This window comes from Chelonia mydas, chromosome 1, assembly GCF_015237465.2.
Source record: "Chelonia mydas isolate rCheMyd1 chromosome 1, rCheMyd1.pri.v2, whole genome shotgun sequence".
NCBI classification, from domain to species: Eukaryota; Metazoa; Chordata; order Testudines; family Cheloniidae; genus Chelonia; species Chelonia mydas.
This window is the reverse complement of record NC_057849.1, coordinates 130,170,917-130,195,816: the sequence shown is the minus strand read 5'-3', so window position 1 is coordinate 130,195,816 and position 24,900 is coordinate 130,170,917. Positions and strand designations below refer to the sequence as shown.

The following is a 24,900-nucleotide window of genomic DNA, read 5'->3' as shown; positions in this document are numbered from 1 at the left end:
CAGTAGTATTATGACCCCCAGTTAGTGTGTAGGCTTAATAGGGGAAGCAGGGGGAGGAAGGAAACAGACTTCTGTTTTCAAGGAGGCTGGTACTTACAAACAAAACAGCCAAGCACATAGATTGGACAGATTTATTCTGACAGGCAGAGCGGCTACGTGCAAGAGACTGGGGACTGCCATATTAGAGAGCTCAGTTCAATTCCCAGCTCTGCTAGAAGTGACCTGATGTTTTTTTCAGTTGTACAATGTAGATAATATGATTGCCTGACTCATAGGGAGGGACACAAAGCCTTGCTCAATAAATATTCTGTGCACTTCACAACCCCTAATAGTCAATAGAGGAGTCAAACATTGAACTCGTCTCCTTGCTCCCAGCTCAATGCACCTTCTACTAGGCTACAAAATATTTTCTGTGGGTCTGTTCCTCTGGGCTTGTCTACACTACCGGCCAGATCGATAGGCAGCGATCGATCCAACAGGGGTTGATTTATCGTGTCTACTATAGACGTGATAAATTGACCACCAATCGCTCTAGCGTTGACTCCGGTACTCCACCGCAATGAGAAGCGCAAGGCGAATCGATGGGAGAACGTCTCCCAATGACACACTGCAGTGAAGACATCAAGTAGATCTAAGTAAGTCGACTTCAGCTACTTTATTCACGTAGCTGAAGTTGCGTAACTTAGATCGATCCATCCCTACCCCCCAATGTAGACAAGCCCTCTCTCTCTGCCTGTCTCTCACTGGAATGTTGACCATCTTAGAGCTAAGCAAGATAGGTGAGCCAGTCTTCAGGGACTGTCCAGCAAAATTTGAGACAAGAGGCAGTCGTAGGGCAACAGTTCCTGATTACTTAAAATCCAGTTAAGTCAAACCCACAGCAGTTCATGAGAAGAAATCTGCAGGCTTAAAAGCTCTGTAATGCAGAGCACTGCGTTGTTCTCTCAGATGAACAGAGTAAACTGGAGTCAACGTGCAATGTTGCAGCAGTCCAGCAAAAGGAGTCTGAACTCAAAGGAGAAATGAAGGGTGTCGGGGGAGAGTAATCTTCCTCCACTGCTGTGGAATTAGCAGGGGGGTGGGGGGGAAAAGAGTGTAAAGGGCACACCAGAAAGATCCAAGTGTAATGGGGTTATGATTCTTGCCTACCTACGGTCCCTATACACTGCCTGAGTTCTGTTATTTTTACAAACATTGAGATACCTATTAAATAAATTTTGAAGCCTCCCACACAGTCTAGTTGAAAGGGTAGCTCTCACTCTTCCCCCTGTGCTACGCCACAACCTAATGATTGTCTGAGGGGCAGAGGGTTTCTTGGTTATGCTGACCGCTTCCCATCGCCTTGCAGCTGCCAAATAGATGGCTCTCCTCTACAATCCCCTTCCCCTGGCTCCTTTTTCAGGTCCTATTTTCCCATAAACACAAACTGCCCGCATATGCTGCTGCTTATAGCTTTCCCAGGTACCTGCAGATTTAGATCCACAGGATTCTTGTTCACAGGGTTTTAAATAGAATTAATGAAACTCACCAGCATTTTATTAATTTCCCTCTGGCACTGCTTGAGATAGCTGAAGTAGTAACACAGGCACTAGAGTAGTGTCTGCAGACTCAAGAAGACAGCAGTGCATTGGTAAGTGTGTGTGTACCCAGCTCATGATGGTATTTGAAAGTCTGATCCTGCATCATTAGTGTCCATCAGAGTTCTGCAAAAGACTGCTACTGAGTTCAATGAGAGCTGAACAGAACCACTACTGACAAAACAAATCATCATATTGTAATCCTGTGTGTGATTTAGTTTCTTCCCTCCTTCCCCAAGAGGATTGTTCCCTGCCCTTCCCTGCCCCCCATTCAAGGTTATCTTTGGAGCCATAAGGATTAGAAACTGGGTAACAAACAATCCTTAAAAACAGGTTTCAGAGTAGCAGCCGTGTTAGTCTGTAGCCGCAAAAAGAACAGGAGTACTTGTGGCACCTTAGAGACTAACAAATTTATTAGAGCATAAGCTTTCATGGGCTAAAGCCCACTTCATCGGATGCATAGATAAACCTGGAAATCCTAGCCACCCCATCATCTCAGGCATTGGCACCCTGACAGCAAGATTGTCTGGCTATGTAAACTCCCTCCTCAGGCCCTACGCTACCAGCACTCCTAGCTATCTTTGAGACACCACTGACTTCCTGAGGAAACTACAATCCATCGGTGATATTCCTGAAAACACCATCTTAACTACTATGGATGTAGAAGCCCTCTACACCAACATTCCACACAAAGATGGACTACAAGCCGTCAGGAACAGTATCCCCGATAATGTCACGGCAAACCTGGTGGCTGAACTTTGTGACTTTGTCCTCACCCATAATTATTTCCCATTTGGGGACAATGTATACCTTCAAATCAGTGGCCCTGCCATGGGTACCCGCATGGCCCCACAGTATGCCAACATTTTTATGGCTGACTTAGAACAACGCTTCCTCAGCTCTCGTCCCCTAATGCCCCTACTCTACTTGCGCTACACTGATGACATCTTCATCACCTGGACCCATGGAAAAGACGCCCTTGAGGAATTCCACCATGATCCTCAGCCTGGACCAGTCCACACAAGAGATCCACTTTCTGGACACTACGGTGCTAATAAGAGATGGTCACATAAACACCACCCTATACCGGAAACCTACTATTCCTACCTACATGCCTCCAGCTTTCATCCAGACCACACCACACGATCCATTGTTTACAGCCAAGCTCTACGATACAACCACATTTGCTCCAACCCCTCAGACAGAGACAAACACCTACAAGATCTCTATCAAGCATTCTTACAACTACAATACCCACCTGCTGAAGTGAAGAAACAGATTGACAGAGCCAGAAGAGTACCCAGAAGTTACCTACTACAGGACAGGTCCAACAAAGAAAATAACAGAACGCCACTAGCCATCACCTACAGCCCCCAACTAAAACCTCTCCAACGCATCATCAAGGATCTACAACCTATCCAGAAAGACAACCCATCACTCTCAAAGATCTTGGGAGACAGGCCAGTCCTTGCCTACAGACAGCCCCCCAACCTGAAGCAAATACTCACCAGCAACCACACACCACACAACAAAAACACTAACCCAGGAACCTATCCGTGCAAACAAAGCCCGTTGCCAACTGTGTCCACATATCTGTTCAGGGGACATCATCACAGGACCTAATAACATCAGCCACACTATCAGAGGCTCATTCACCTGCACATCTACCAATGTGATATATGCCATCATGTGCCAGCAATGCCCCTCTGTCATGTACACTGGCCAAACCGGACAGTCCCTACGTAAAAGAATAAATAGACACAAATCAGACATTAGGAATTATAACATTCAAAAACCAGTCGGAGAACACTTCAATCTCTCTGGTCACTCGATTACACACCTAAAAGTTGCAATTCTTCAACAAAAAAACTTCAGAAACAGACTCCAACGAGAGACTGCTGAATTGGAATTAATTTGCAAACTGGACACCATTAAATTAGGTTTGAATAAAGACTGGGAATGGATGTGTCATTACACAAAGTAAAACTATTTCCCCATGTTTATTCCCCCCACACACACACACTGTTCCTCACACGTTCTTGTCAACTGCTGGAAATGGCCCATCTGGATTATCACTACAAAAGTTTTTTTTCTCCTCTCCTGCTGGTAATAGCTCACCTTAACTGATCACTCTCCTTATAGTGTGTATGATAACACCCATTGTTTCATATTTTCTGTGTGTATATATAATAATCTTCCTACTGTATTTTCCACTGCATGCATCCGATGAAGTGGGTTTTAGCCCACAAAAGCTTATGCTCAAATAAATTTGTTAGTCTCTAAGGTGCCACAAGTACTCCTGTTCTTTTTGCAGATACAGACTAACATGGCTGCTACTCTGAAACCTAACAATCCTTAATCACCATTCAATAAAACTGAATTTCACTGCATCCAATTCTCCTCCATACGTTGTCTGTACAGATTATAAACCCCTTGAGTCAAGGAGCTTGACTTCACACCTGTCCATATACACCAGTGGTCTCCAATCTTTTTACACACAAGATCACTTTTGAATTTAAGACCAACCCAGGATCTAACCATGCCCCTGCTCACTCCATCCCCCCTCTATCGCTCACTCTCCCCCACCCTCACTCACTATCACTGGGCTGGGGCAGCGAGTTGGGGTGCAGGACGGGCTGCAGGCTCTGGGCTGGAGCCAAAGGGTTTGGAGAGTAGGAGGCAGCTCCAGGCTGGGAGAGGAGGTTGGTCTGAGGGGTGCAAGCTCTGGGAGAGAGTTTGGGTGCAAACTCAGGGCAGGGGATTGGGGTGCAGGAGGAGGTGCAGGGTCTGGGAGGAAGTTTGGGTGCAGGAGGGGGCTCTGGGCTGGGGCAGGGGGTTGGAGTGCAGGAGGGGGTGAGGGGTGCAAGTTCAAAGAGGGAGTTTGGGTGCGGAGTGCGGGCTCAGGGCAGGGGGTTGCGGTGCGGGAGGGTTGTGGGGACTGGGAGGGAGTTTGTGTGCAGGAAGGGGCTCTGAGCTGGGGTGGGGGTGAGGTGTAGGCTCCAGCCGGGAGGCGCTTACTACAGGGGGCTGCTGGTCAGTGGCGCAGCGGGGCTAAGGTAGGCTCCCTGCCTGCCTTAGCCCCATGCCATACCTGGAAGCAGCTGGCATGTCTCTTAGGCACCCGGGGGCCGGGGGGAAGGCAGGCGGCTCCACACGCTGTCGCTGCCCCCACCCCAGCGCAAACTCCACAGCTTCCATTGGCCGGGAACTATGGCCAATGGGAGCTACAGGGCAGTGCTTGCAGGTGTGGGCAGCACACGGAGACCTGCTGCCCGCAGCCAGCCTCAAGAGATACCCCCACAGCTCCCATTGGCCACAGTTCCTGGCCAATGGGAGCTGCAGAGTCGTCGCTAGGGGGTGGAGGCAGTGGCAGCATGCAGAGCCGCCTCCCACCACCTGTCCTCCCTCAGGGGCTGCAGAGACATGCCAGCCACTTCAGGGAGCAGCATGGGGCCAAGGCAGGCAGGGAGTCTGCCTTAGACCATCTGTGCTGCTGCACTTTAAGTGGCCGGAGATCGCCATCGACTGGCAGAGGCTCCAGGATCAACCAGTCGATCATGATCTACCAGTTGGTGACCACTGGTATACATTGTCAGTGTTATAGAAAAAGTAACAAACTTTTTAATGGAAAATGAAATTTGCAGAAATCAATGGCTTAGCCCCTCCTCTCCATCTCCACTCATCAGACAAAGCCTCTTACTCACCAGTGCAGTGCAGATGTCTCAAGTCTTGTATTAAATTATTTTTATGGAGGCTAATAAATGTTTTCTCCCATGTAAGGAGCAATTATATTACACTGATTTTATAGCTATCAGTCAACACACTCCTGAGTGTAATACTGATCTTCACTCCTCTTTGGCACATATACAGCCAAGAAATACAAAGAAATACACTTGAATATAGACTAATGTGCAAGCAATTGTGTCACCATCGGTCTGCACAACATGTCACTTCTTGAGGTGGCAACAGTGATGCCATACAGTCTTGAAATGTAAAGAATCATGAAACAGGCCAAGTTCCCACTGACTAAATTGTCTGCATGTCTCAAAACTCTGCCAACTAAGAAAAGAAGTACTATTCAACATTTACTGTGGCTCCGAAAATTAAAGGAATGCCAACAACTGAATTAGGAGCTAGGAAGAGTTCGCAGTGAAAAATCTGCCAAGCAGGGTTAATTTAGAACTCTTAAAAAGGATAAAATACAATTTGTTGTTTGCTGTGCCAAAACAATTTTATGCAAAATCAGGAGAATAGTATACAGTTATGAAATATTTTAAAAAGCTATTGCCCGTAGTTAAATTTTAGAAGGAGACACTTGTTACACAAATGCCATTCTTGTGCAGAAATTGCTTTCATGTTTATCAGGTCCCTAAGTATTAAAAAGGATAGTAAACTGGAATAAGATTATCGAGCAGAATTTAGCATCTATCAGAATCTTAATCTGAAGAAAAAATAAAATAGTTCCAGGCATTCTTTACAGCTGCTTTTCTCTCTCTCTGTTTTGTTTTTGTTTTTTGAGGGGCAGGGCCTCCTCAAAATGCACAACAATGAAAACTCATTCACTCTATCTTTAGTAAACTGTACGGCATGTTGCACTTTCTACTCAAGCTCACGACATTCTTCCCTTATCTTGAACATATACTGTTTTAATTTCCGCTAACCTCAATGTCCAAAACAAAAAGATCATAAAAAATATTCCCAAACACTTACACCTTCACCTTCAAGGTCATTTATACTCTTGCATCTTTTCACATTAATGGCAATGCAACTACATTCCTTTGCTCTTTTGATTCATATGATTTCACACTGACACAAATTTTGATTGTGTATTAGAAACAAACCTTTTATTTTATTTTATTTTATTTTATTTTTTTTTAACTGTCAGGATACTATTTTACCAATGCGGACTTCTATCTCTTTTCTTCAGTGCAGTCTCTTTTTTGTTTGTCAATCAGAAAAATGACTCCAGCCTTCCAAACTCTTTGAAACCCACTATTAGACTGGGGCGATCAGTTCCATCAACTCACATGCTTACAACATTCAAAGCTCCTGGCTTTAAAGTTAGTTCAGAAGGGCTTTAATGACTCTTCTCCACTATACAGTGAATTAATTTGCATTGTAGTGGTGTTTATTCATGCATGTGTGTTAGAGATTGTTGATACGTCCACTTAACCAGTGCTGGTAGAAACTGAATGTGTACAAATACACACACACTATAAAGTACCATATCTCCTACCTTTTAAAAAATTAAAATAAAAAAGTAGGGCTGTCAATTAATCACAGTTAACTCAAGCGATTAACTCAAAACAAATTAACTTGATTTAAAAAATTAATCGCGATTAATCCCAGTTTTAATCGCACTGGTAAACAGTAATAGAATACCAACTGAAAATTATAAATATCTTTGGATGTTTGTCTACATTTTCAAGTATACAGATTTCAATTACAACACAGAATACAAAGTGTACAGTGCTCACTTTATATATTATTTTTATTACAAATATTTGCACTGCAAAAAAGATAAACAAAGAAATAGTATTTTTCAGCTCACCTCATACAAGTACTGTAGTGCAATCTCTGTAGTGAAAGAGCAACTCACAAATGTAGAATTTTGTTTACATAACTGCACACAAAGCAAAGTAAAACATTAGAGCCTACAAGTCCACTCAGTCCCACTTCTTGTTCAGTCAATCGCTAAGACAAACAAGTTTGTTTACACTGCTCTGCAACACCGGAACTCCAATAAAAAGGAAAGTTGTTGTGCAATTTAAATAGAAGGCTAATTCATTTTACATAGAACTACCAATAAATAAAAACATTACATAAATTAAGTTCAAATCAAGACAGTGCAGTCAAGAAGCTTATATAGGAAGTCAAATGTTTCCTTTCAGTTCTGGAGACAATATTGGTAAGTACAAAACAGTATGCTTAGAGTAAAGTCTCCACCATAAAGTTCTAAATCAGAAGCATAATTTGAAGAGTCGCTAATACTGCCAATTTCTTATGATTGCAGTTTTAGGCAAGGAAGATTTTAATCATGTGTACTAAGGATAAATTTGCATTTAGTGGACTGAGTACTAAAAGCTGGCAAAAGGCAAAAAGTGTACAGAACACAGACATACATGTGAAAAACAGTAACATTTTCTGCGTAACTCCTGCCACATGATTCTTTCAGAATTCTCTGAATAGAACCAAACGTCAAACCCAGTACTCTGCAATGGACCTCCCACCCTGTCCTAGACATTCACATGCAAGTTACCCAAATATTTTCCCTTCCAAAGCTATTTTCTTTAAAAATACATTAAATATTTCCTTTATAAATCCACAACAGGTCCTATTTATGTGAACAGAGCTAGATGCTGAGCTAGAAATACCGTAACAGCTGAGTATTTTAACTGGTAACACTCTTGTAGTGACATACCTGTGTGTCATATCAGCTATGGAATCCGTATCTTTAAACATTTGAAATATCATGGCTTGAAAATTTAATTCACTTAGAGTGCATGTGGTATTGTTACATACATATTTACACACACACAAAAATACATGATTATGTGTTAGAAAGTTTATGCCACCATGAGTTTGCAATAGTCACATTATTCATGGGTGGCAAAGCTATGAGCAAGTTAGGTAGGTCAGTCCAAAAAAGTGCAGAAAAAACCTTCATGATACACCATCATTTATTCTGGATATGCCATATATGGTATAGAAAAACTACTTTAAGATTTTTTTAGATTTTAAAACAAGCTGAAACTATATTTGTTACCTCCCCATGTAATACCAAGTGCTTATAGGCCTAAGTTACCTGAAAATAAATTTATCACATAACTTTCCACATATCTTGGGACCAGAACACATGTACATATATTAGTAATGTTACGATAAGGAAATCTGTTTAAGCATACCAGAATTACACACATTAAAAGATGCTACACTTATGTATACATCTAAGATAGATTTTTTTTCTTTGTTATTTTAAAACAAATATAGGTTGACACAATTAAAGACCATCCTAATGTTTATTCAAGGCAATCACCAGGGGTGCAGGAGAGCAAAGCACCTTCTATCCACAATGTTGGTATTTCCTGACATCTGAATGCTTCAGTTTACAACTTTAATACAAAGTTAAAGTCGTTTTATTGCATTTAACATAGTTACAAGGGAAGGCAAGAAAACAATTGCTGGTAACACTGAATTTCATGCCCCAATAGGCAGGTAAAGTACTTTTTAAAAATAGCTGTCCTGATTAAAAACGGCCTGCTATGGAGAATCAAAGAAATATAAATTTGGGGACCTGATCATTCATACAGTAATTGTGTTTATTTGTTTTCATAAATATTTAAGAAACAACTTATGGTATTTGATATTACTGAGTCCATTGTAGTAAAATCCCTCTCTTCACAACATAAGCAAATACAATCAATTCTCCTTATTTGTTATACTTCTCTTCAATATTCAAGGCTAATCTAGTTTTAGGTCAGGAAAAAGACTGTGGTCTATCATTTTAAACAAACCATTGTAGTAAAATGTGAACAGGAAATTCCAAACTATGCTACTCAAAAAACAATGATTAAAAAACCCTTAACTTACAAAGCATAAAGAACCCATACATGTATCACATTAAATGGGAACAAAAGAAAAATGTGTAATTACCTCTGTCATTTTTCTTTTTTTTTTTTTCCCATTGGGGTAAGGGCTTTTTATGGGTTTGCTGAGAGAGAAACATTCATATCTGGAGAGAGAGAGAGAGAGAGAGAGCACGCAACATATACAGCTCTGTCTGATACCTTGGAAATAAACAGCCTGTGGGAGTTAGAGAAGGCATGCCATTCATTCTTCACCATATAAATACCTTCTTAGAGTCTCATCTGAGCCGCAGTTTCACTTGGATCTTGAGGCACAGGTCTGACTTGTTTTTCAAATAAGAGAGCTAATTTTTATACTCAAATATATTTTTTAAAACATGCTTGCTAACATATAGACATTTATATAAAGCCTAACCAAAACATGGGGTCAAGGATCTGAGCAAAATCTTCCCAGTTAGAATCACACATCTATGAGGTACTCAATTTTTTTCAAGAACTTGGTCTTACAAAAATGATGCATGCCATATTTACTACTTTTAGATTACAGAAAAAAGGTATATTCTTAACTTGAGCTAGCTAACCTGAGGTACAATCAAAGCGGGGGGGGGATGCACATGTTCACGCAGGCACACACCTTTATCCTAGTGAAGACACAGCCTACTATAGAAATTGAGATATTACCATTGCTACTGAGTTTTCCGACTACAATACCAAAACAGGTACCACAGATCAAATACAAGGCTAACAAGAGAAATTATTTTTCCCGATATAAAACATGATCATCTTACCATCCGCTAAATACATGACTTACAAATTTACAAACGCATATTCTGAAGGACTCCATCTACAGAAAGGAGGGGGTGGGGAGAGGAGAGACCTTTCCATGACAAGGACATATTTTCCATGGTTCTTTTACATGGCACCAGAGATTTTTAAATAAAATAAAATGTTTCTTAAGTTCCATAACTTCTTTCCCTTAAACAGAGGCACAGGATTCCCTTTTCATACATCTAAAAGGTGATTAGATAAATAGATAGACAGACAGACACACACTCTCACTGTACCTCCCTAAGATTTACCAGTTGACTTCAGAAAGTATAAACCAAGTATCTGAACAAGGTATTTGTTTTAAAGAAATCTGGGAAATGGTTAAATGTGGAAAATCTAAAAAAAAATACAGGCATTTTTGTGTATTAAACATGATACATGTAGCAAAAATGTCAGTGATTTATTATGGCAAAGTTGTAATGACAGAATGGTTCACAGATTTTATAAAAGCAGAATACAGACTGCTGAAACTTCTTAGCCAAAATTTTAAATCAAGCCACATTAGAAAAAAACCACACATAGCATTCTCCTTTAGTTTATACTGACAAGCTAATCAAGTATCTAATGGGGGGAAGCAATACATAACAGAGGGCTTTGGCAATGAGATTAAAACTTAGGTCATTAGTCTAAAACCAGAACAGGTCAGTGGTAACCAAAAGTCGATACAATCTAAGAGCTATTTGGTAGCCTATGTGAAATAAAATGGAAGCCTGAGCTAGTATGCAAAGGACAGAGGCCAATGAAACAGAAACTCCCAGTATAATCACTTCTACATGTCATCAGAGAGAGAAAGTAGAGATAGTTTGGTGTTTGTGGAGACTGGTTATTTAGCTAGAAGAACTCAAATAAATAAGAAGAAATCAGGGCAACATTTCATAGGAGAATATTTCCAGATTTCTCCTGCAAGTTGGTAAATATCCTTCTAAACTAATGACACTGAAGATTCAATTGTCCAATGAGGAGTTATTGTACAAAATACAGAGAATAAATTCAGGTTTCAGAGTAGCAGCTGCGTTAGTCTGTATCGGCAAAAAGAAAAGAAAAGGAGTAAATTCAAACACTTAAATGTAAAACAGAGGAATTTTAATGCTATTTAAGCACCAATCTCAAGGCAACCTCAACCCTGGAGACACTACTTGCACTTCAGCAGTAAACACGAAATAAGCCTTTCAAACTTCTTCTTACATAAATTATGCACTGACAGCGAAAACGAGGAGTGCAATTCAAAATGATTGTCAACATGCCTGTTTCACAAAAAAGAATACATAACTTTTAAAACTGGCAACACTTAAGTTTAGCCTTTCACCCTATGTTGCTTGAGAACGACAGCTTGATTTAAGGATATTTACTCTGCATATTTTGCATGTGATGTTGACAATGTGTTTAACAGTGACAAAGCTTTAACTTTTTGAATCTCAACATCTATGGTCATTAAATAATTGTCTGACACTCCCTCGAATATTTTCCACAACTGTGAAAATTTAAATTGATAAAAAAAGGAAAAAATTATTAAAAACAGACTGATATTATCCACTGAAATTATTTTAAAAATGAAAGTTAAATTCTGCCAAGCCTACTTCTGCATATGCTTAACTTTACTCAAGTTAAGCACATGTGTTAAGTAGTATCAGGGCTTTAAGTTTGGCTAGAAATTAGACAAATTATCTTCTGGTAAAACCCTTACATTCATTCTGAGTAATATTTATCATAGCTTCAGGGTAACTATAACTGCATCCCCTGACACGCATGGTCCACTCAACTGGAAACCCAGTCAGGTTTCAGGTCTGCTGCCATCACCTATCTCTGGGTAAGGACCTTTCTCCCACTTCCTTCTGACCAGCGGGTTTTAAGGCTGCACATCTCCCTCCCATACACTGTGACAGGCAGACAGACTTGCTGGTGCTAACAGCGCCCGTGAATTGTTTTGTCTCCAAGAGCAATGAACAGCGTATTACTAGCAGTTCCCAGTTACTACACAACTCTTTCTAAGCAAGAACATTTATTCTTAAGGTAAAAGCATTACAGAAAAAAACATATAAAACACTAAAAATTCTATTTGCATGCTTAAAGCTTACCAGAGGTCTTATGGGGCATAGGCCAAAATCTTGCAGGGCCTTAGTAAGATGAAGTCTTCCAACCATTCCACAAGGGCTACGGCCACCCATGGATAGAAGATTCTGTCCATTTGCGGAATCAGAAAGAAGGCCCTGGGTCTTTTAAACTCAGCTTTTTTACGTCAAAAGCCCTTTCTTTGTTTGAGTCTCTGGAAAACCCAGCCTGAACCAATACATGCAAGCCATTCCAAGGGGTGGTACCTCTCTAGGGTTGCCAACTTGGCAATATTTAAAAACTGGACACTCCAGCCCTGCCTCTTCCCCCGAGGCCCCACCCCTGCCCCAACCTATTACCCCCAAAGCCCTGCCCCTACCCCACCTCTTCCCCCGAGCTCCCACCCCTGACCCGCCTCTTCCCCTGAGGCCCCACCACCTGTCCACTCCTCTTCCCCCCTTCCCAATCACTCGCTGCTTTTCCCCTCTGACCCTCCGGGCCAGGAGGGAGCTGCCTGAGGGCCTGGCTGGGAACAGCTGCCCAACGAAGGTAGGAGGCAGCCCCAGCTGACTAGGGGCTGTACAGGTGATGACCAAGCGCATCCCTGCCTCCACCGCTTGTAGCAACCGAACTTGGGGTGTCCAGTCAGTAGAGCTGACTGGACACTGTCAGGTCCACTTTTCAACCAGACTTTCCAGTCAAAAACTGGGCACCTGGCTACCCTATACCTCTCTAAAGTTATTTAGTCTCAGTAACTCACTTTAATCACCCCTACACACACGGTTTTAGTTCCTGGATGAGCTGTAGTAATCCTCCCCCATGTAGCAGAACACAACCATACAAAAATTATTCATAAATTTATTACAATGGCCCCCCAAGATACTTCATGGGATTACAAAATCTATCACAATATTATTAACAGTGAATTGTCAATGTCAGCTCTCTCCAGCAGGTGATGGAAGCCTGTTGAACTACTAAAGGTTTCTTTTGTATTTTAAAATCCGAGTACCCTACAACATTAAATACCCACAATTATTGCATTCTGAACATATTTTAAATTGCTATATTGCTTTTAATAGTATGTTTAAAACCAACTAATTTTAATAGAAGTAATTTTACTATTTCACTATTTTTTAAACCACATATAACATCCACACTAACAGATCTTGACGTTTATATGACTTCACCTTCAGTCAGGGAGGCATAATTCCTTTAGTTATTGGGGAAACAAAAGCTGAGCAACTGGAGATTATTGATTAAACAAACGCCTACATTGTTTTCTCAACATCAACTAAATGACTTCCCTCTACACAATCTTCCCTTTTCATATAAAACTTTTAGTTCATTTTTTATTTTAAAGCTTTTTTTAAAAAATACAATCTAAACAATCCTTCGTGTAAGCATCTTAAATTTCAAAATTGAATTCCAATTCAAAACACTGCTGCCACAATCCCTTTTCTATAAAGTGCCACACACATTGTCGGCGCTATATAAATAACTATGAGATATTGCACAAGTCTTTGCTACATGCACAAGCCACCCTTTTATTGTAGGTTTAAAAAAAAAAAAACACCTTAATATACTATCTCAATGGTGACGTGAAGAGTACAGGACAAGAGCACAGGATGGATGACAGAAATGACTCAATGGACTATTAAAAGTGATATGTACTACAACTTGTTGGTAGAACCGATTAAAATTATTTACCTAGAAAGGGTGAGGACACAACAAAAATCAGGTCAGAAAACCATCCAGAATCTCCAGACATGGCTAATGAAGATCTACTTTGATGTTCAAGTTTCCTCACTGATCCATGGCCCATTGTTCCAGAATCAGAAGTACTCTCCTTGGCATGAAATACTCCTATTACTAGCAATGAAGCAAACAAAGACATCCAGCCCTTTTCTCTATTCAGTGCATCAAAGCTTTCATCTATCATCTTGCGCCTCAATTATTGTAATCGCATCCTCTCTGACCTTGAGTATTCCAATCTTGCTCCATACAAGCCCACACCGAAAAATTTTGAAAAATTTCAAGCATCTAATTCAAATTACTACTGCCAGAATAATCACCTTAGCCTACCACTTTGATCACAGTACCTCCCTCTCCTCACATGAACTTTAACTATTTCCATTGGCTCTCCCTTACAAACTTTTGGTCCCTACCATCAAGGCCCTTCTTCTATCTCACTGTATCACACACACCCTTCACTCTGCCAAGGATGTCCGCCTCCATCCTTTACTTGTCCACTTCTACCACACACACCTTCATGTCTCCTTCCTTGCTAACCTCAGTGACTGGAATGCCCTCCCCAAAATGATTCACACACCCAGTACCCTGCCCTTCAAACCCCTTCCAAAGATCCACCTTTACCATGATACAACTATCTAATGATAATTACTAAGCACGTGACCTATTTAGTGATTCATTATTATCCCTCATACACCCATCTTATTTTTATTCAAAAACTTAAGCCTCCATATTATACGTAATATAAGACTTGTCTTTTTTTTTTTTAAGATCAGTTTAGTTAGACTGGTATCCACATAGGGATTTATACTCTTAAATTAAGATAAATTGATGAGTCAATTTAAAACGAAGTCAATTCCTTACCAACTTAAGCTCAATCGATATAAGCCATTTTAAAATGGATTTACACCAGGTTTTTTAAGTCACTTTTAAAACACACCTTTAGTTAAACCAATGCAAGTCCATGTGTAGAAAGACCTTAAATAGGATATCTAGCGTTCCTAATATTTCAACCTCTTCCCCTGCCCCTCTACCTCATTTTGTTTCCACACACCTCTGGCATCTTGTCCACATTTAGACTGTAAGCGCACTCAGACGGGAAATGTCTTTGATGTTTGCACTGCACCTAGCAAAATAGGCTACCAGTTTTGTTTGGGGCCTCTAGGTGCTACTGCAAACAAAAACAAACAAAAATCCTACTGCAGAAACATGAGAAACATTATTCCCTGTAGGCTAGCCCTAATCCAGCCTTTTTGCAACTTTTGTTTCTCTTTTTATCTTGCTTCAACTAGTACAGATGCTACCCTAGTCTATATTCGATTGGGAAGATTGAGAGAGATGAGAAAACACCTACATTTCTATTTTCATTGGTCAATGCTGCAGTCAAACTAAAGACCCAATGTTAAGAATCTGTGGCACTTGCTTGCTCTGCTAAAGAATGCAAGTTGTCACATCTTAGCAGACATGATATTCAGGAAGTTCTATTTTTAAACTGTAGGCAAAAATAGTAGTTTTATTTTGTTCTGCCAAAAAAGCAATTAAATGTATTTCTGTAGAGACCCATACATACCTTTATAAAAGTACTCCCCCATACACTCCCACCACAATATTAGAAGCCCCATGAATCAAGCATTATATTTAATAGTTTATGAAGGACAGGGTAAATATAGTGGGGTTTTATCCACTACAGACAAATTCCTACACTTTTTTTCTTGCCTGTAAAGGATTTGTTCTTCTGTTTGTACACTGTTACACTTCATACTCTAAACAAACAACATTTTTGCCTCTAACACAAACTAAATTGATATCTATGGTCTCTAAATCTATACTAAAGTTTGCTCAAGACGACAGAAACCTAAATCCACATTTTATACTCAGGACTGAAATCTCAAGTCACTCATTCTTAAATCAGCTAATCATAGAACCTGAGAAGCAGAGTAAAAATGTTCTTTAATATGACATATGCATTCTAGCTACCGTTTTTTAAAAAGCTAATATTTAAGTTCCTGTTCAGTAACACCTACATGCATGTTATTTCTAAGTGCTTCTGGAGCACATTGCATTTTACATGCAATTAAAGAGACTTAGGGCTTGTCTACACTGGCAATTAACAGCGCTTCAACTTTCTCACTCCGGGGTGTGAAAAAACACGCCCCTGAGAGCAGCAAGTTGCGGCGCTCTAAAGCACCAGTGTAAACAGTGCCCTGTGCTGGGAGCTAAGCCCCTCCTTGAGGTGGGGTTTTTTTCAGAGCCGCTCTGACCACAAAAGGCACGTTAAAGTGCTGCCGCGGCAGTGCTTCAGCATTGCCGGTGTAGACTAGCCCAAAGTCCTACCACTTGCAGCTCACACTTTTAACAGCATCTGAAGTCCCATCATCTGAGGACATGTTTAACATTTCTCTGAATTTGCCTAACCTTAAAACTCTTACACGCATTTGCTATTAAAGAAAGCATCCTCATTTTGTCCAAGATTAAACTGCATTACCTTTCATCCATCAGTACTCAGCAGTGATAGGTCTCAAATTCTCCAGAACAAATATTTTCCAAAAATTCTTTCTGTTCAAAACTTGGCTGCTCAGGGCTAGATATTGCGAGCTGCCTAATGCCCTCAAGTCCAACTCAAGGGTGCTCACCACCTCCCCACAGACAGCCAGGACCTTCTAAGAGTAAGCGCTTATCATACATTCCTATATATTCCTGTATCATTGCCGTAACACTGCAAAGCCCTGAACTCTACGAACATTTTTCCTGATAAATATATTTGAGCAGCAGATCATCTGGAAGTGCAAAACTGCATGGGTTTATCGAGCGCACAAAATAAAATCTCATTTCTGTGAACTCTGACAAAACATTTAGCAGCCTATCATCTTTCTGCTTGTTAAGGTTTCACAGCACTCTAATTTTTTTTTTCCTTCTTAAGCTACTGCAAAAATTGGCTAACCTGACCACAAAGTTTAGCGTCACTCAATCTAAACTTAAAAATCTAATGTTCTTTTTAATACACAAATCTATCATTTGTACTGTACTGTAGGGAACAAGCCTTCACTTTTTGGAGAGAAATGGTCTGCATAATCTAGAGAGAAGCTTCCATCTCTACCTTCTACGATTCCAGAATACTACTCTCCAACACATTTTAGGCCAGTAGTAGTCAGAATCTTCTGCCACAAGAGGTACAGCATCAGCGTTCAACAAGGCTGGATAAACCATAGGATTTCAAAGCTATTAATTAGGAAACAAGTGGACATGGAATTAACACATAACTACTTTTCCCCAAAACAGGCATATAATTTGGGCAAAAATAATACTGTAATCATCTCACTTGTTTCAAAGTATCTAAACGACAAAGCACTGAGGGTCAAAAAGATCATGTTCAAATTATTACTCATGAACTAGATTTCAGTTATCAAATAAGAGTAACAAAGAAGCTACAATTTTTAAGTAAACATCAAGTTTAAAAAAGTACCCAACACTGACTAGCCTGACATCTCTGGCCCCAATCCTTCAAACACTTAAGTCACTCACAAGTATCAAGTTAAGCATGCGTGTGTTGGGAGAATCAGGGCCCAGGCCAACAAGCTGGAGTAAAAAATATTTGCACCTATACATCTCCAGCAATTTAAAGAAATAGATTAATATATTTTAAAAGCTAGATGGGACAGTTGTGATTATCTAGACTGACCACTTGCATAACACAGGCCATAAAAAGTATAATTCCTGCATTCAGAGCAAAAACGAGGGGCGGGGGAGGAAGGAAACCCAGGCCAAACTGTCGAAATCACCAGGCAAATCACCTGTTCTCTAGAATGTTTGAAGAACAACTCTCACTGACTTCAGTTGCAGCTGTGAGTACTCAGCACTTCTGCAAATCAAACTCCAGGGTCTCAAGTCAGGCAGCCAAAAAATGAGGAATAAACAATCAGTGACCACATGTGAAAAGCCTGGTTTAAGCGACAGAACCTGGGGCAGAGGGAGAATAGAATCCAATTCTCCAGAGCAACATTCAACTGCCTAAAACCATGAGAACCTCCTTTCTCTTCCTTCAATCCCCAGACTCTGCAAACCTTCCAACCTCCAAACCACTTCTACAGAACATCTGTACGTGCTCGTGCTTCACACCATACACTTCCCTAGCCTTCGCATCCCACCCCTACACCAAGTGGTGGGATCTGCTGCCACTTGAGGAGCATAGGTGCTGGAACCAGAGGTTCAGGTGGTGCTGCCACACCCCCTGGCTTGAAGTGGTTTCCATTATACACAGGGTTTACAGTTTGGTTCAATGGCTCTCAGCACCCCCACTATAAAAACAGTTCTAGCACTCCTGCTGAGGAGGGGGAGGAACCTCAGTGGGCCAGTCTGTACTACACTTTGGTTCAGTGGCCGAGAGTCTGGTGGAAAGCGTGGCTGGTGCCCATCCATCCAAGTGTGATCCCGTTCTTTTCTGCTCTATCCCTCCCAACATGTCCTGGTCCTGTCTCTTCCCAGTCCCATTCTCCTTATTTAGCTGGTCTCTACACCTCAGGCTTTTCATCCCAGGATCACCAAGCCCTAGTCTCACCTAGCCAAACTGCTCATCCCAGTCTCACTCTGCCACTCCTACCCCGTCTCCTGGCCCAATCTCTCCACTCTTTACCCAATCTCTCTCTTCCCCCCCCACCACCCTGACTCCACTCACTGCTCCCCTATCCATGTTCCGTGTCAGTGACTCACAGTCTCCCTCCACATAGGCTCCTAATCCAATCTCAGTGTCCCTTCTTCCCCATCCCAGCTCCTTGTCCAACTAGTCCCATTTCTCCCCCACATCCTAGCTCTTCTGCAGATGTCTCCACACCCCCTCATTTCTTTCCCCCTCCCCTCTGGTTCCCGATCCCAGTCTCCTTCACCTCCACCTCTTCCCCCTCCCAACCCCCCTTTACCCAGCTTCCATTCTCAGTTTTGGGGTTCACTCCCCATTTCCTTCAGACTATTCCCCCTCCAAATCTAGCTTTTGTCCCCTCCGCATTCAAATCAGGTAACCTTCTCCTCCATGCTGCCTGAATGGGTGCCAACAGGGCATCACTAAGAGCACAGGAAAGGTAGACCTCCATCTCTCAGTTTATCTTTAGGTGCCCATGCCCAACACAGCCTGCAGCAGCCCAGATCTGCAACTGCAGAGCATGTCCAGCTCAGCTCCAAGTCGCAGCACACTCAGTGCAGACAGAATCTTCAGATAATTTAGCTTCTAAAATCAAAATCTCTACTGAGCACATGCAAACTGCAATTTTTCAAAGGCTTTTTCAAATTTCAACAGTTTTCACAATTATCTTTGTCAACCAAGGCAGTGATCCATCTCAAAGATAAAATACTGCCTAAAACTGCTTGGCTGACTGTGTTGGGACGTGCTCTCCACAGCAGCCCTGAAAGAGTTGATTAGGCTAGGTGGGCCCCATCAACCAATTAAGCTGCAAATGGGGGAGATTTAGGCTGTGTGGAGGGCCTAATTATAGGGAAGCTCACCTATGAGGGCGCAGGCAGGGCTTCTATAAAGCTAGGAGGCTGGCAGTTGCAACAGGGTGGGAGGCAACAGGGATGAAGCCTTCAGCTTCTCTCCTTGCAGTAAGGGAGCAGGAATGGGAGATAGGACTACTCATGAGGAAGGGTTTACTTAATGGGGCTAAGAGAAAGGGGTCTGACTAAGAAGGCTGATGAAAAAGAAGAGGGCAATAAGATTGGTGAAGTCCCAGAACCAACTGCTTGCCACAGAGCCCTGAACAGGAACCCAGAGTAGAAGGTATGCCTTGGTTTCCCAATCATCCACTGCAGAGTGGTTTTGTTAAGGGCAGTTGACACGAAGACTGCTGGAGACACTGCAGGAGTGACATAGTCAGGGCAGTCGGTATGAGGACTGCCTGATGCTGTGGGTGCAGAAGGACTTTGAAAGACTCCCCATGAAGAGGAAATTATAGTGGGATCTTGCTGGAGGGCCGTGTCATGCAGTAGACGTACTGTGACTTAGTGAGCAGGAGAAGAACTGTACGGGGGAAGACCAGAAAGGGGTTGCTAATCTAGGCAGAACTAATCATCAGGAGGCACCACCCAGTAGCGAGCAGACCACCCTGTGACACTGACCTTCCTTACTTCATCTCTCATATTATTCCTTGTTTTCCTTCCTAACTTTACTCCACTTTCTTTCCTATAAGTGATCTAATGTATTTTTCCTGAGTCATATTCAGTTTCCAGTTCTCTTCTTTCTCTTTCCATCTACCATCATCTCATCTCTCTTTTCACTGTGTTCTCCTCCTTTTCTCTCTTGCATTTCGTCCTCACCTCTGCCTCCAAAAAAATCTGTATACATACTGCTTTCCTAACTTATCCCATTAACCTTTGCCCCCTCCCTCCTGCCCACCCTGACGTAGGGATCAATTTGTTAACCAAACAACTGGTGGTAGGTTTAAGTTTGTACTCAAACAAAAGATTGAGACACACATACCCCACGCCACACTGTCTGGAGGCAATGCCCAAAAGAAGAGCCACGCCCTAAGCTGCTGGGAATGGGGAGCATGCTGGAATGCCTAACAGAGTGCTGTCCCTGATGTGTGCTTGGGAATTGGGCTCCATCTTTCCTATCATTCTCTAGTTAGTAGATGGCTGATAATTTGAGGTGCCTGTGGGCCAAGCTTCAAATTTTTCCTAATACCTTTTGGCTGCTAGATAGTAAAAACATACTGGGTTTGTCCTCCTCCACCCCCATCCTCACCCCCACCCCCCAAAAAAACAACCCACCACCACCTTTTGGCTGCTTCAGGAATGGGGAGTAATTTCTGCTACTTTACTCCTCCCCCAGTCTCCTGGTTGATGTGATCAGGGGTGGAGGGAGAGATGTACTATTGCTACCCTGACAGGTTTCAGAGTAACAGCCGTGTTAGTCTGTATTCGCAAAAAGAAAAGGAGTACTTGTGGCACTTTAGAGACTAACCAATTTATTTGAGCATAAGCTTTCGTGAGCTACAGCTCACTTCATCGGATGCATACTGTGGAAGCTTATGCTCAAATAAATTGGTTAGTCTCTAAGGTGCCAAAAGTACTCCTTTTCTTATTCCTACCCTATCCCTCCCTCAACCTGGTGTTAAGTCCTTTTCCCCAAAAAATGAATAGCTACAGTACATATGTCTCCTAGCTGCTTAGGGCTTTCCCAAGCATTGGCAAAATTGAGTTCTTATTTGTTCCACTGCCACCCAGAAGACTTTGAATAGCAGCAATGAAAACTGACAAGCCTGGTCAGTTTTCACTCCAATAGTATTTCCAAAGAAACATCTAATCAGCAACATACTCTGAAGATGTCTGTCTGTAAAATAACATAGCAGCAGTTTATCCTGAGTTTGCATTTGAAAGGTTACCTTTGCAACCACAGGGCTAGAATGAAAGCTTAAATTCTGCAGCAGTTGATGGCACTGGCCTGATATAAATCACCTTTGTATTTGCTTCAAGTTAAATGTGTCAATCTCCACTGAACAAACTGTACCACATATCCATGCATTCTTGGTGAACCAAGGGAAGATTAAGCATTAATCTAAATTAGTATTTGGACAAAGCTATACACTATCAGACAACATCCAAATTATTGATTATTTTAAAGAATTAAGGCATATGATAATTTGAAGCACAGTGAAGTAAATTTAGTCATAAATTCAATGGTAAAAAGGAGTACTTGTGGCACCTTAGAGACTAACCAATTTATTTGAGCATAAGCTTTGGTGAGCTACAGCTCACTTCATCGGATGCATCCGATGAAGTGAGCTGTAGCTCACCAAAGCTTATGCTCAAATAAATTGGTTAGTCTCTAAGGTGCCACAAGTACTCCTTTTCTTTTTGCGAATACAGACTAACACAGCTGTTACCCTGAAAAAAATTCAATGTTATTATGCTAAGGCTTGTTTAATTCTTTCCTCTGCACTCTATATATTTGCTCCATATATTCCAAAGAACCATACTGAAAGGCTTCCTCCTTCCATTACATTTCAGGTGAAAGCAAAGAGAGAGACGGACTACTGAGACAAACATACTTGCCTTCAAACACCCCGAAGGTAGCATATTCAAAACCAAAAATTGGGCCATTAAACCTCACCCACCTTGTCTCTCTAACATCCTGGGACCTAGATGGCTGTAACACCACTGCATATTCAAAATAAATGAACAGCATTAGAGTATACAATCAATGCAGAAAATTATATGCCAACTGAATACACAAAACTGCAGTACATGAACACAAAGGATACACATATACACAGTCAATAGAATACGGAAAAAGCCAAACTTTTGTTTTCAAATAAAACAGCTAACTGTATAAATATTTACCTACAAAAACAGCAGTGTACCATTGTGCAAGAAAACAGGAGTTGAACAAATTATTATTACAGTCTTTAAACCAGACTCCATTTAAATGTTTCTGTGGCCTGCTTAACATTCCATGCATATTTCTGGCAAGGTAGTTCTGGCTGAAGTTCAAACTGTCCTTTTCTAACTTTCACTTACTATAAAAAATTGTTTAATATAGAAAAGTATACAGCAAATGTTCTTATTTTACCAACACCTAAAATACTGACACTTGTGTTCAGTAACTCTACATGGAAACTTTTAGAGCAACTCTTCAAAGTGAGATTGTGTTTACCAGACCACACCATCTATAAATGTTACATACTTCCATAATCTTTAAACTGTAATGAATTCTTCATTTAGCTGATGCAAGTTTATAAAAAATACTAAAAACCTATTTTTTAAAATTGATGTTTTTCACTCATTGAGTTCATTTAATCTTATTTATTATATGCCACCAAGCCCAAAAGATGTGAAGTCATTCTGTGACAATGTAGTCCAAAGAAATTTGTAGTATCCCACATAGTCCTCAAATTGATTAGAAAAACCCTAATTTACCAAATTTCTCCCTAAATGTTATCTTCTGATAAGGTAATCTATCATATTATATAATTATGTCTCAAGCGGCTGTGTTTCCAATTTGTTCAAACCAGCTAATAAATCAGCATGGTCATGCTGCAAAGTTATAGTGGATTCTATACTAGCATTTGAAAAATGAAAACACACTCCAGGCTTCTAGTTATACACCACTCACAAAACTATGTATGGGCACTAACCACAGACAGTGCTGCTTTGTCTCCTAAAATAAGTTTTTACCGCTCAAATAATATTTACAAATTGGAAGTAAAAAGATACTTTAATACTATACAGAAATGACTGGGGACCTGATCCTGCAAACACACACACCTAACTTAAGTGAGTTGGCCCACTTCAGAAGTCAGTGTGATTATTCATGCAAGTAAAGTTAAGCATGTGCAAGTGTTTACAGGGACTGAGTACTGTATCAGAATAAAGCTATGCAGCTCAGTCAATCTATCCACCGTAAGAGACTTTATGCTCCATTTCTTTTAAAAACACAGCTACATCTAAAATAGTGCAGTTTGACGGGTGTGGGAGTTGTTTGGGGTTTCTAGAGCAGAGAAGCAAAGATTCCACACAAGGCCCCTTTAAGAATATTTAAATCGGAGGAGGCCTAAACATTTTTCTGTTCTTCTGAGAAAGAATGTATTAGATTTCAACAAGTGACAACTCCGTACTTCTAAACTACACCACACTGCACCAAATAATATCTCCACTTTCATACTTCAGAGCAAAGTGATATTTCACCCGACTACAAATTCTTTAAAAGGCTTATGTTGAAATACAAACAATAGTTTGCAGAAGTTTCGATGAGAGCAAGAAGAGTTCCTTTGACTTCATATTGGGAATTGAGTTAAAAATTACTAGAGCAACCCGTGACTTCCAAAAACCCAATCAAGCCTTTAAATATGCTGCGGGAAGTGTCCTTTCTGGATTTCCTTGGCTTGTAAGCTTACACCATGGAACAGACAAGCCACCACCATCGCCAGATCAATAAAATCGAGTGCCGCCGACCGGCTGCTCTTTCAGGTGGCTTCAGCCCATTACTGCAAGCTGAAACGCTGCGACAGTTTTGCAACTTGGAAGGTCTCTTTCTGTCCGTGCCGTGCGGGCTGAACCTGGCTCCAGCAGAGCGGGCAGCCCGGCGAAGGCGTGACGGCCCCAGCCAGCGCGCACACACCTCCCGACCGCTCGGCTGCGTGAGCGCGGAGAGGGCGAGCGGGCAGGGGCTGGATTCGAAACCCGGGCCCGCTAGTGTCCAAAAGCAAAGCTGAGGCGAGGCAGCCGATCCACCCTAGCCCGGGCTGCTGCCCGCCCCCAGGGAGGGAGCACAAAGGGGCAATGGAGACCCCCCCAAGAGGAGGTGGGAACAAGGGGGCATCAGCCAGATGTAACCAGGGGCTCGCCAGGCTCCAACCCCATGTGCCCCCCCCCCGCCCGGCTCCGTGCAGGCGGCGTGGGTGCCCGCTGGCCCCTTACCTGTCCCGGGGGTCGATCCACGAGGTCTGCCGGGTGTTGTGGTCGATGTAGAAGACGCGCCCGTCGAAGTCTCTCGCCTCCTCCCAGCCCGCGGGCAGCGGCAGCTCCGAGCTCTCCCGGCCCCGCGGGCCGCCCCCCGCCGCCGGCTGCCCGGCTCCCTGCTGCGGCGCCTGCCGCCGCCGCCGGCCGCTCACCCACGGCATGGCCCCGCCGCTCCCCGGCCGCCGCCACCCGGCCCCGGCCGCCGCCCGCTCCCCGTCCGGCCCCGCTGCCGGGCCCCGGCCGCCCGCCGCCGTCGCCGCCTCCAGCGCTACCAAGCGGCCCCGCGGGGAGCGGGACTCGGGCGGCTCCGGCAGCGCCGCGCCGGGCTCATCCTCCCCCGCTCCGAGCCGGGACCAGCCCCGCCGCTAACCCCGCCCGGCAGCGGCCCCGAGAGCCCGCGTCGCCCAGCGCCCGCCCCGCTCACAGCCCCGCCGGCTCCCCCCGCTCCAGCCCGGCGCCTGCCCCGGCCATCTTCCCTCCCTCCCTGCGCCAGGGCCGGCCCCTCCCGGCGATTCCCACGCTGGGGCGGGGAGCGGCGCTTCCCCTCCGCCTCCAGCCCCGGCGGCGCAGACACTCCCCTCCGGCCAGGGGAGCGGGCCCGGGAGCCGGGGTGGGGCGCGGCGACCCAAGTTAGCTCCTGGCCCAGGTGGCACGGAAACAAA

General features: G+C 42.7%; 1 protein-coding gene across 4 annotated transcripts in view; it reads right to left on the bottom strand.

Moving 5' to 3' along the window:
- Positions 1-24,640, bottom strand: part of WWC3 (WWC family member 3) — a 168,236-nt gene extending 143,596 nt beyond the window's left edge. The window contains exon 1 of one of the 4 annotated variants that reach the window (XM_037899987.2): positions 24,197-24,640. In XM_037899987.2, the coding sequence (XP_037755915.1) occupies positions 24,197-24,399 (203 nt within the window). In that variant the 5' untranslated portion in view covers positions 24,400-24,640. Of the gene's footprint in view, positions 1-9,230; positions 9,254-24,196 lie in introns of those variants that run through there. The other 3 variants (XM_037899995.2, XM_037899982.2, XM_043537803.1) reach the window with 3 other exon arrangements.
- Between the last annotated feature and the right edge of the window lie 260 nt (positions 24,641-24,900).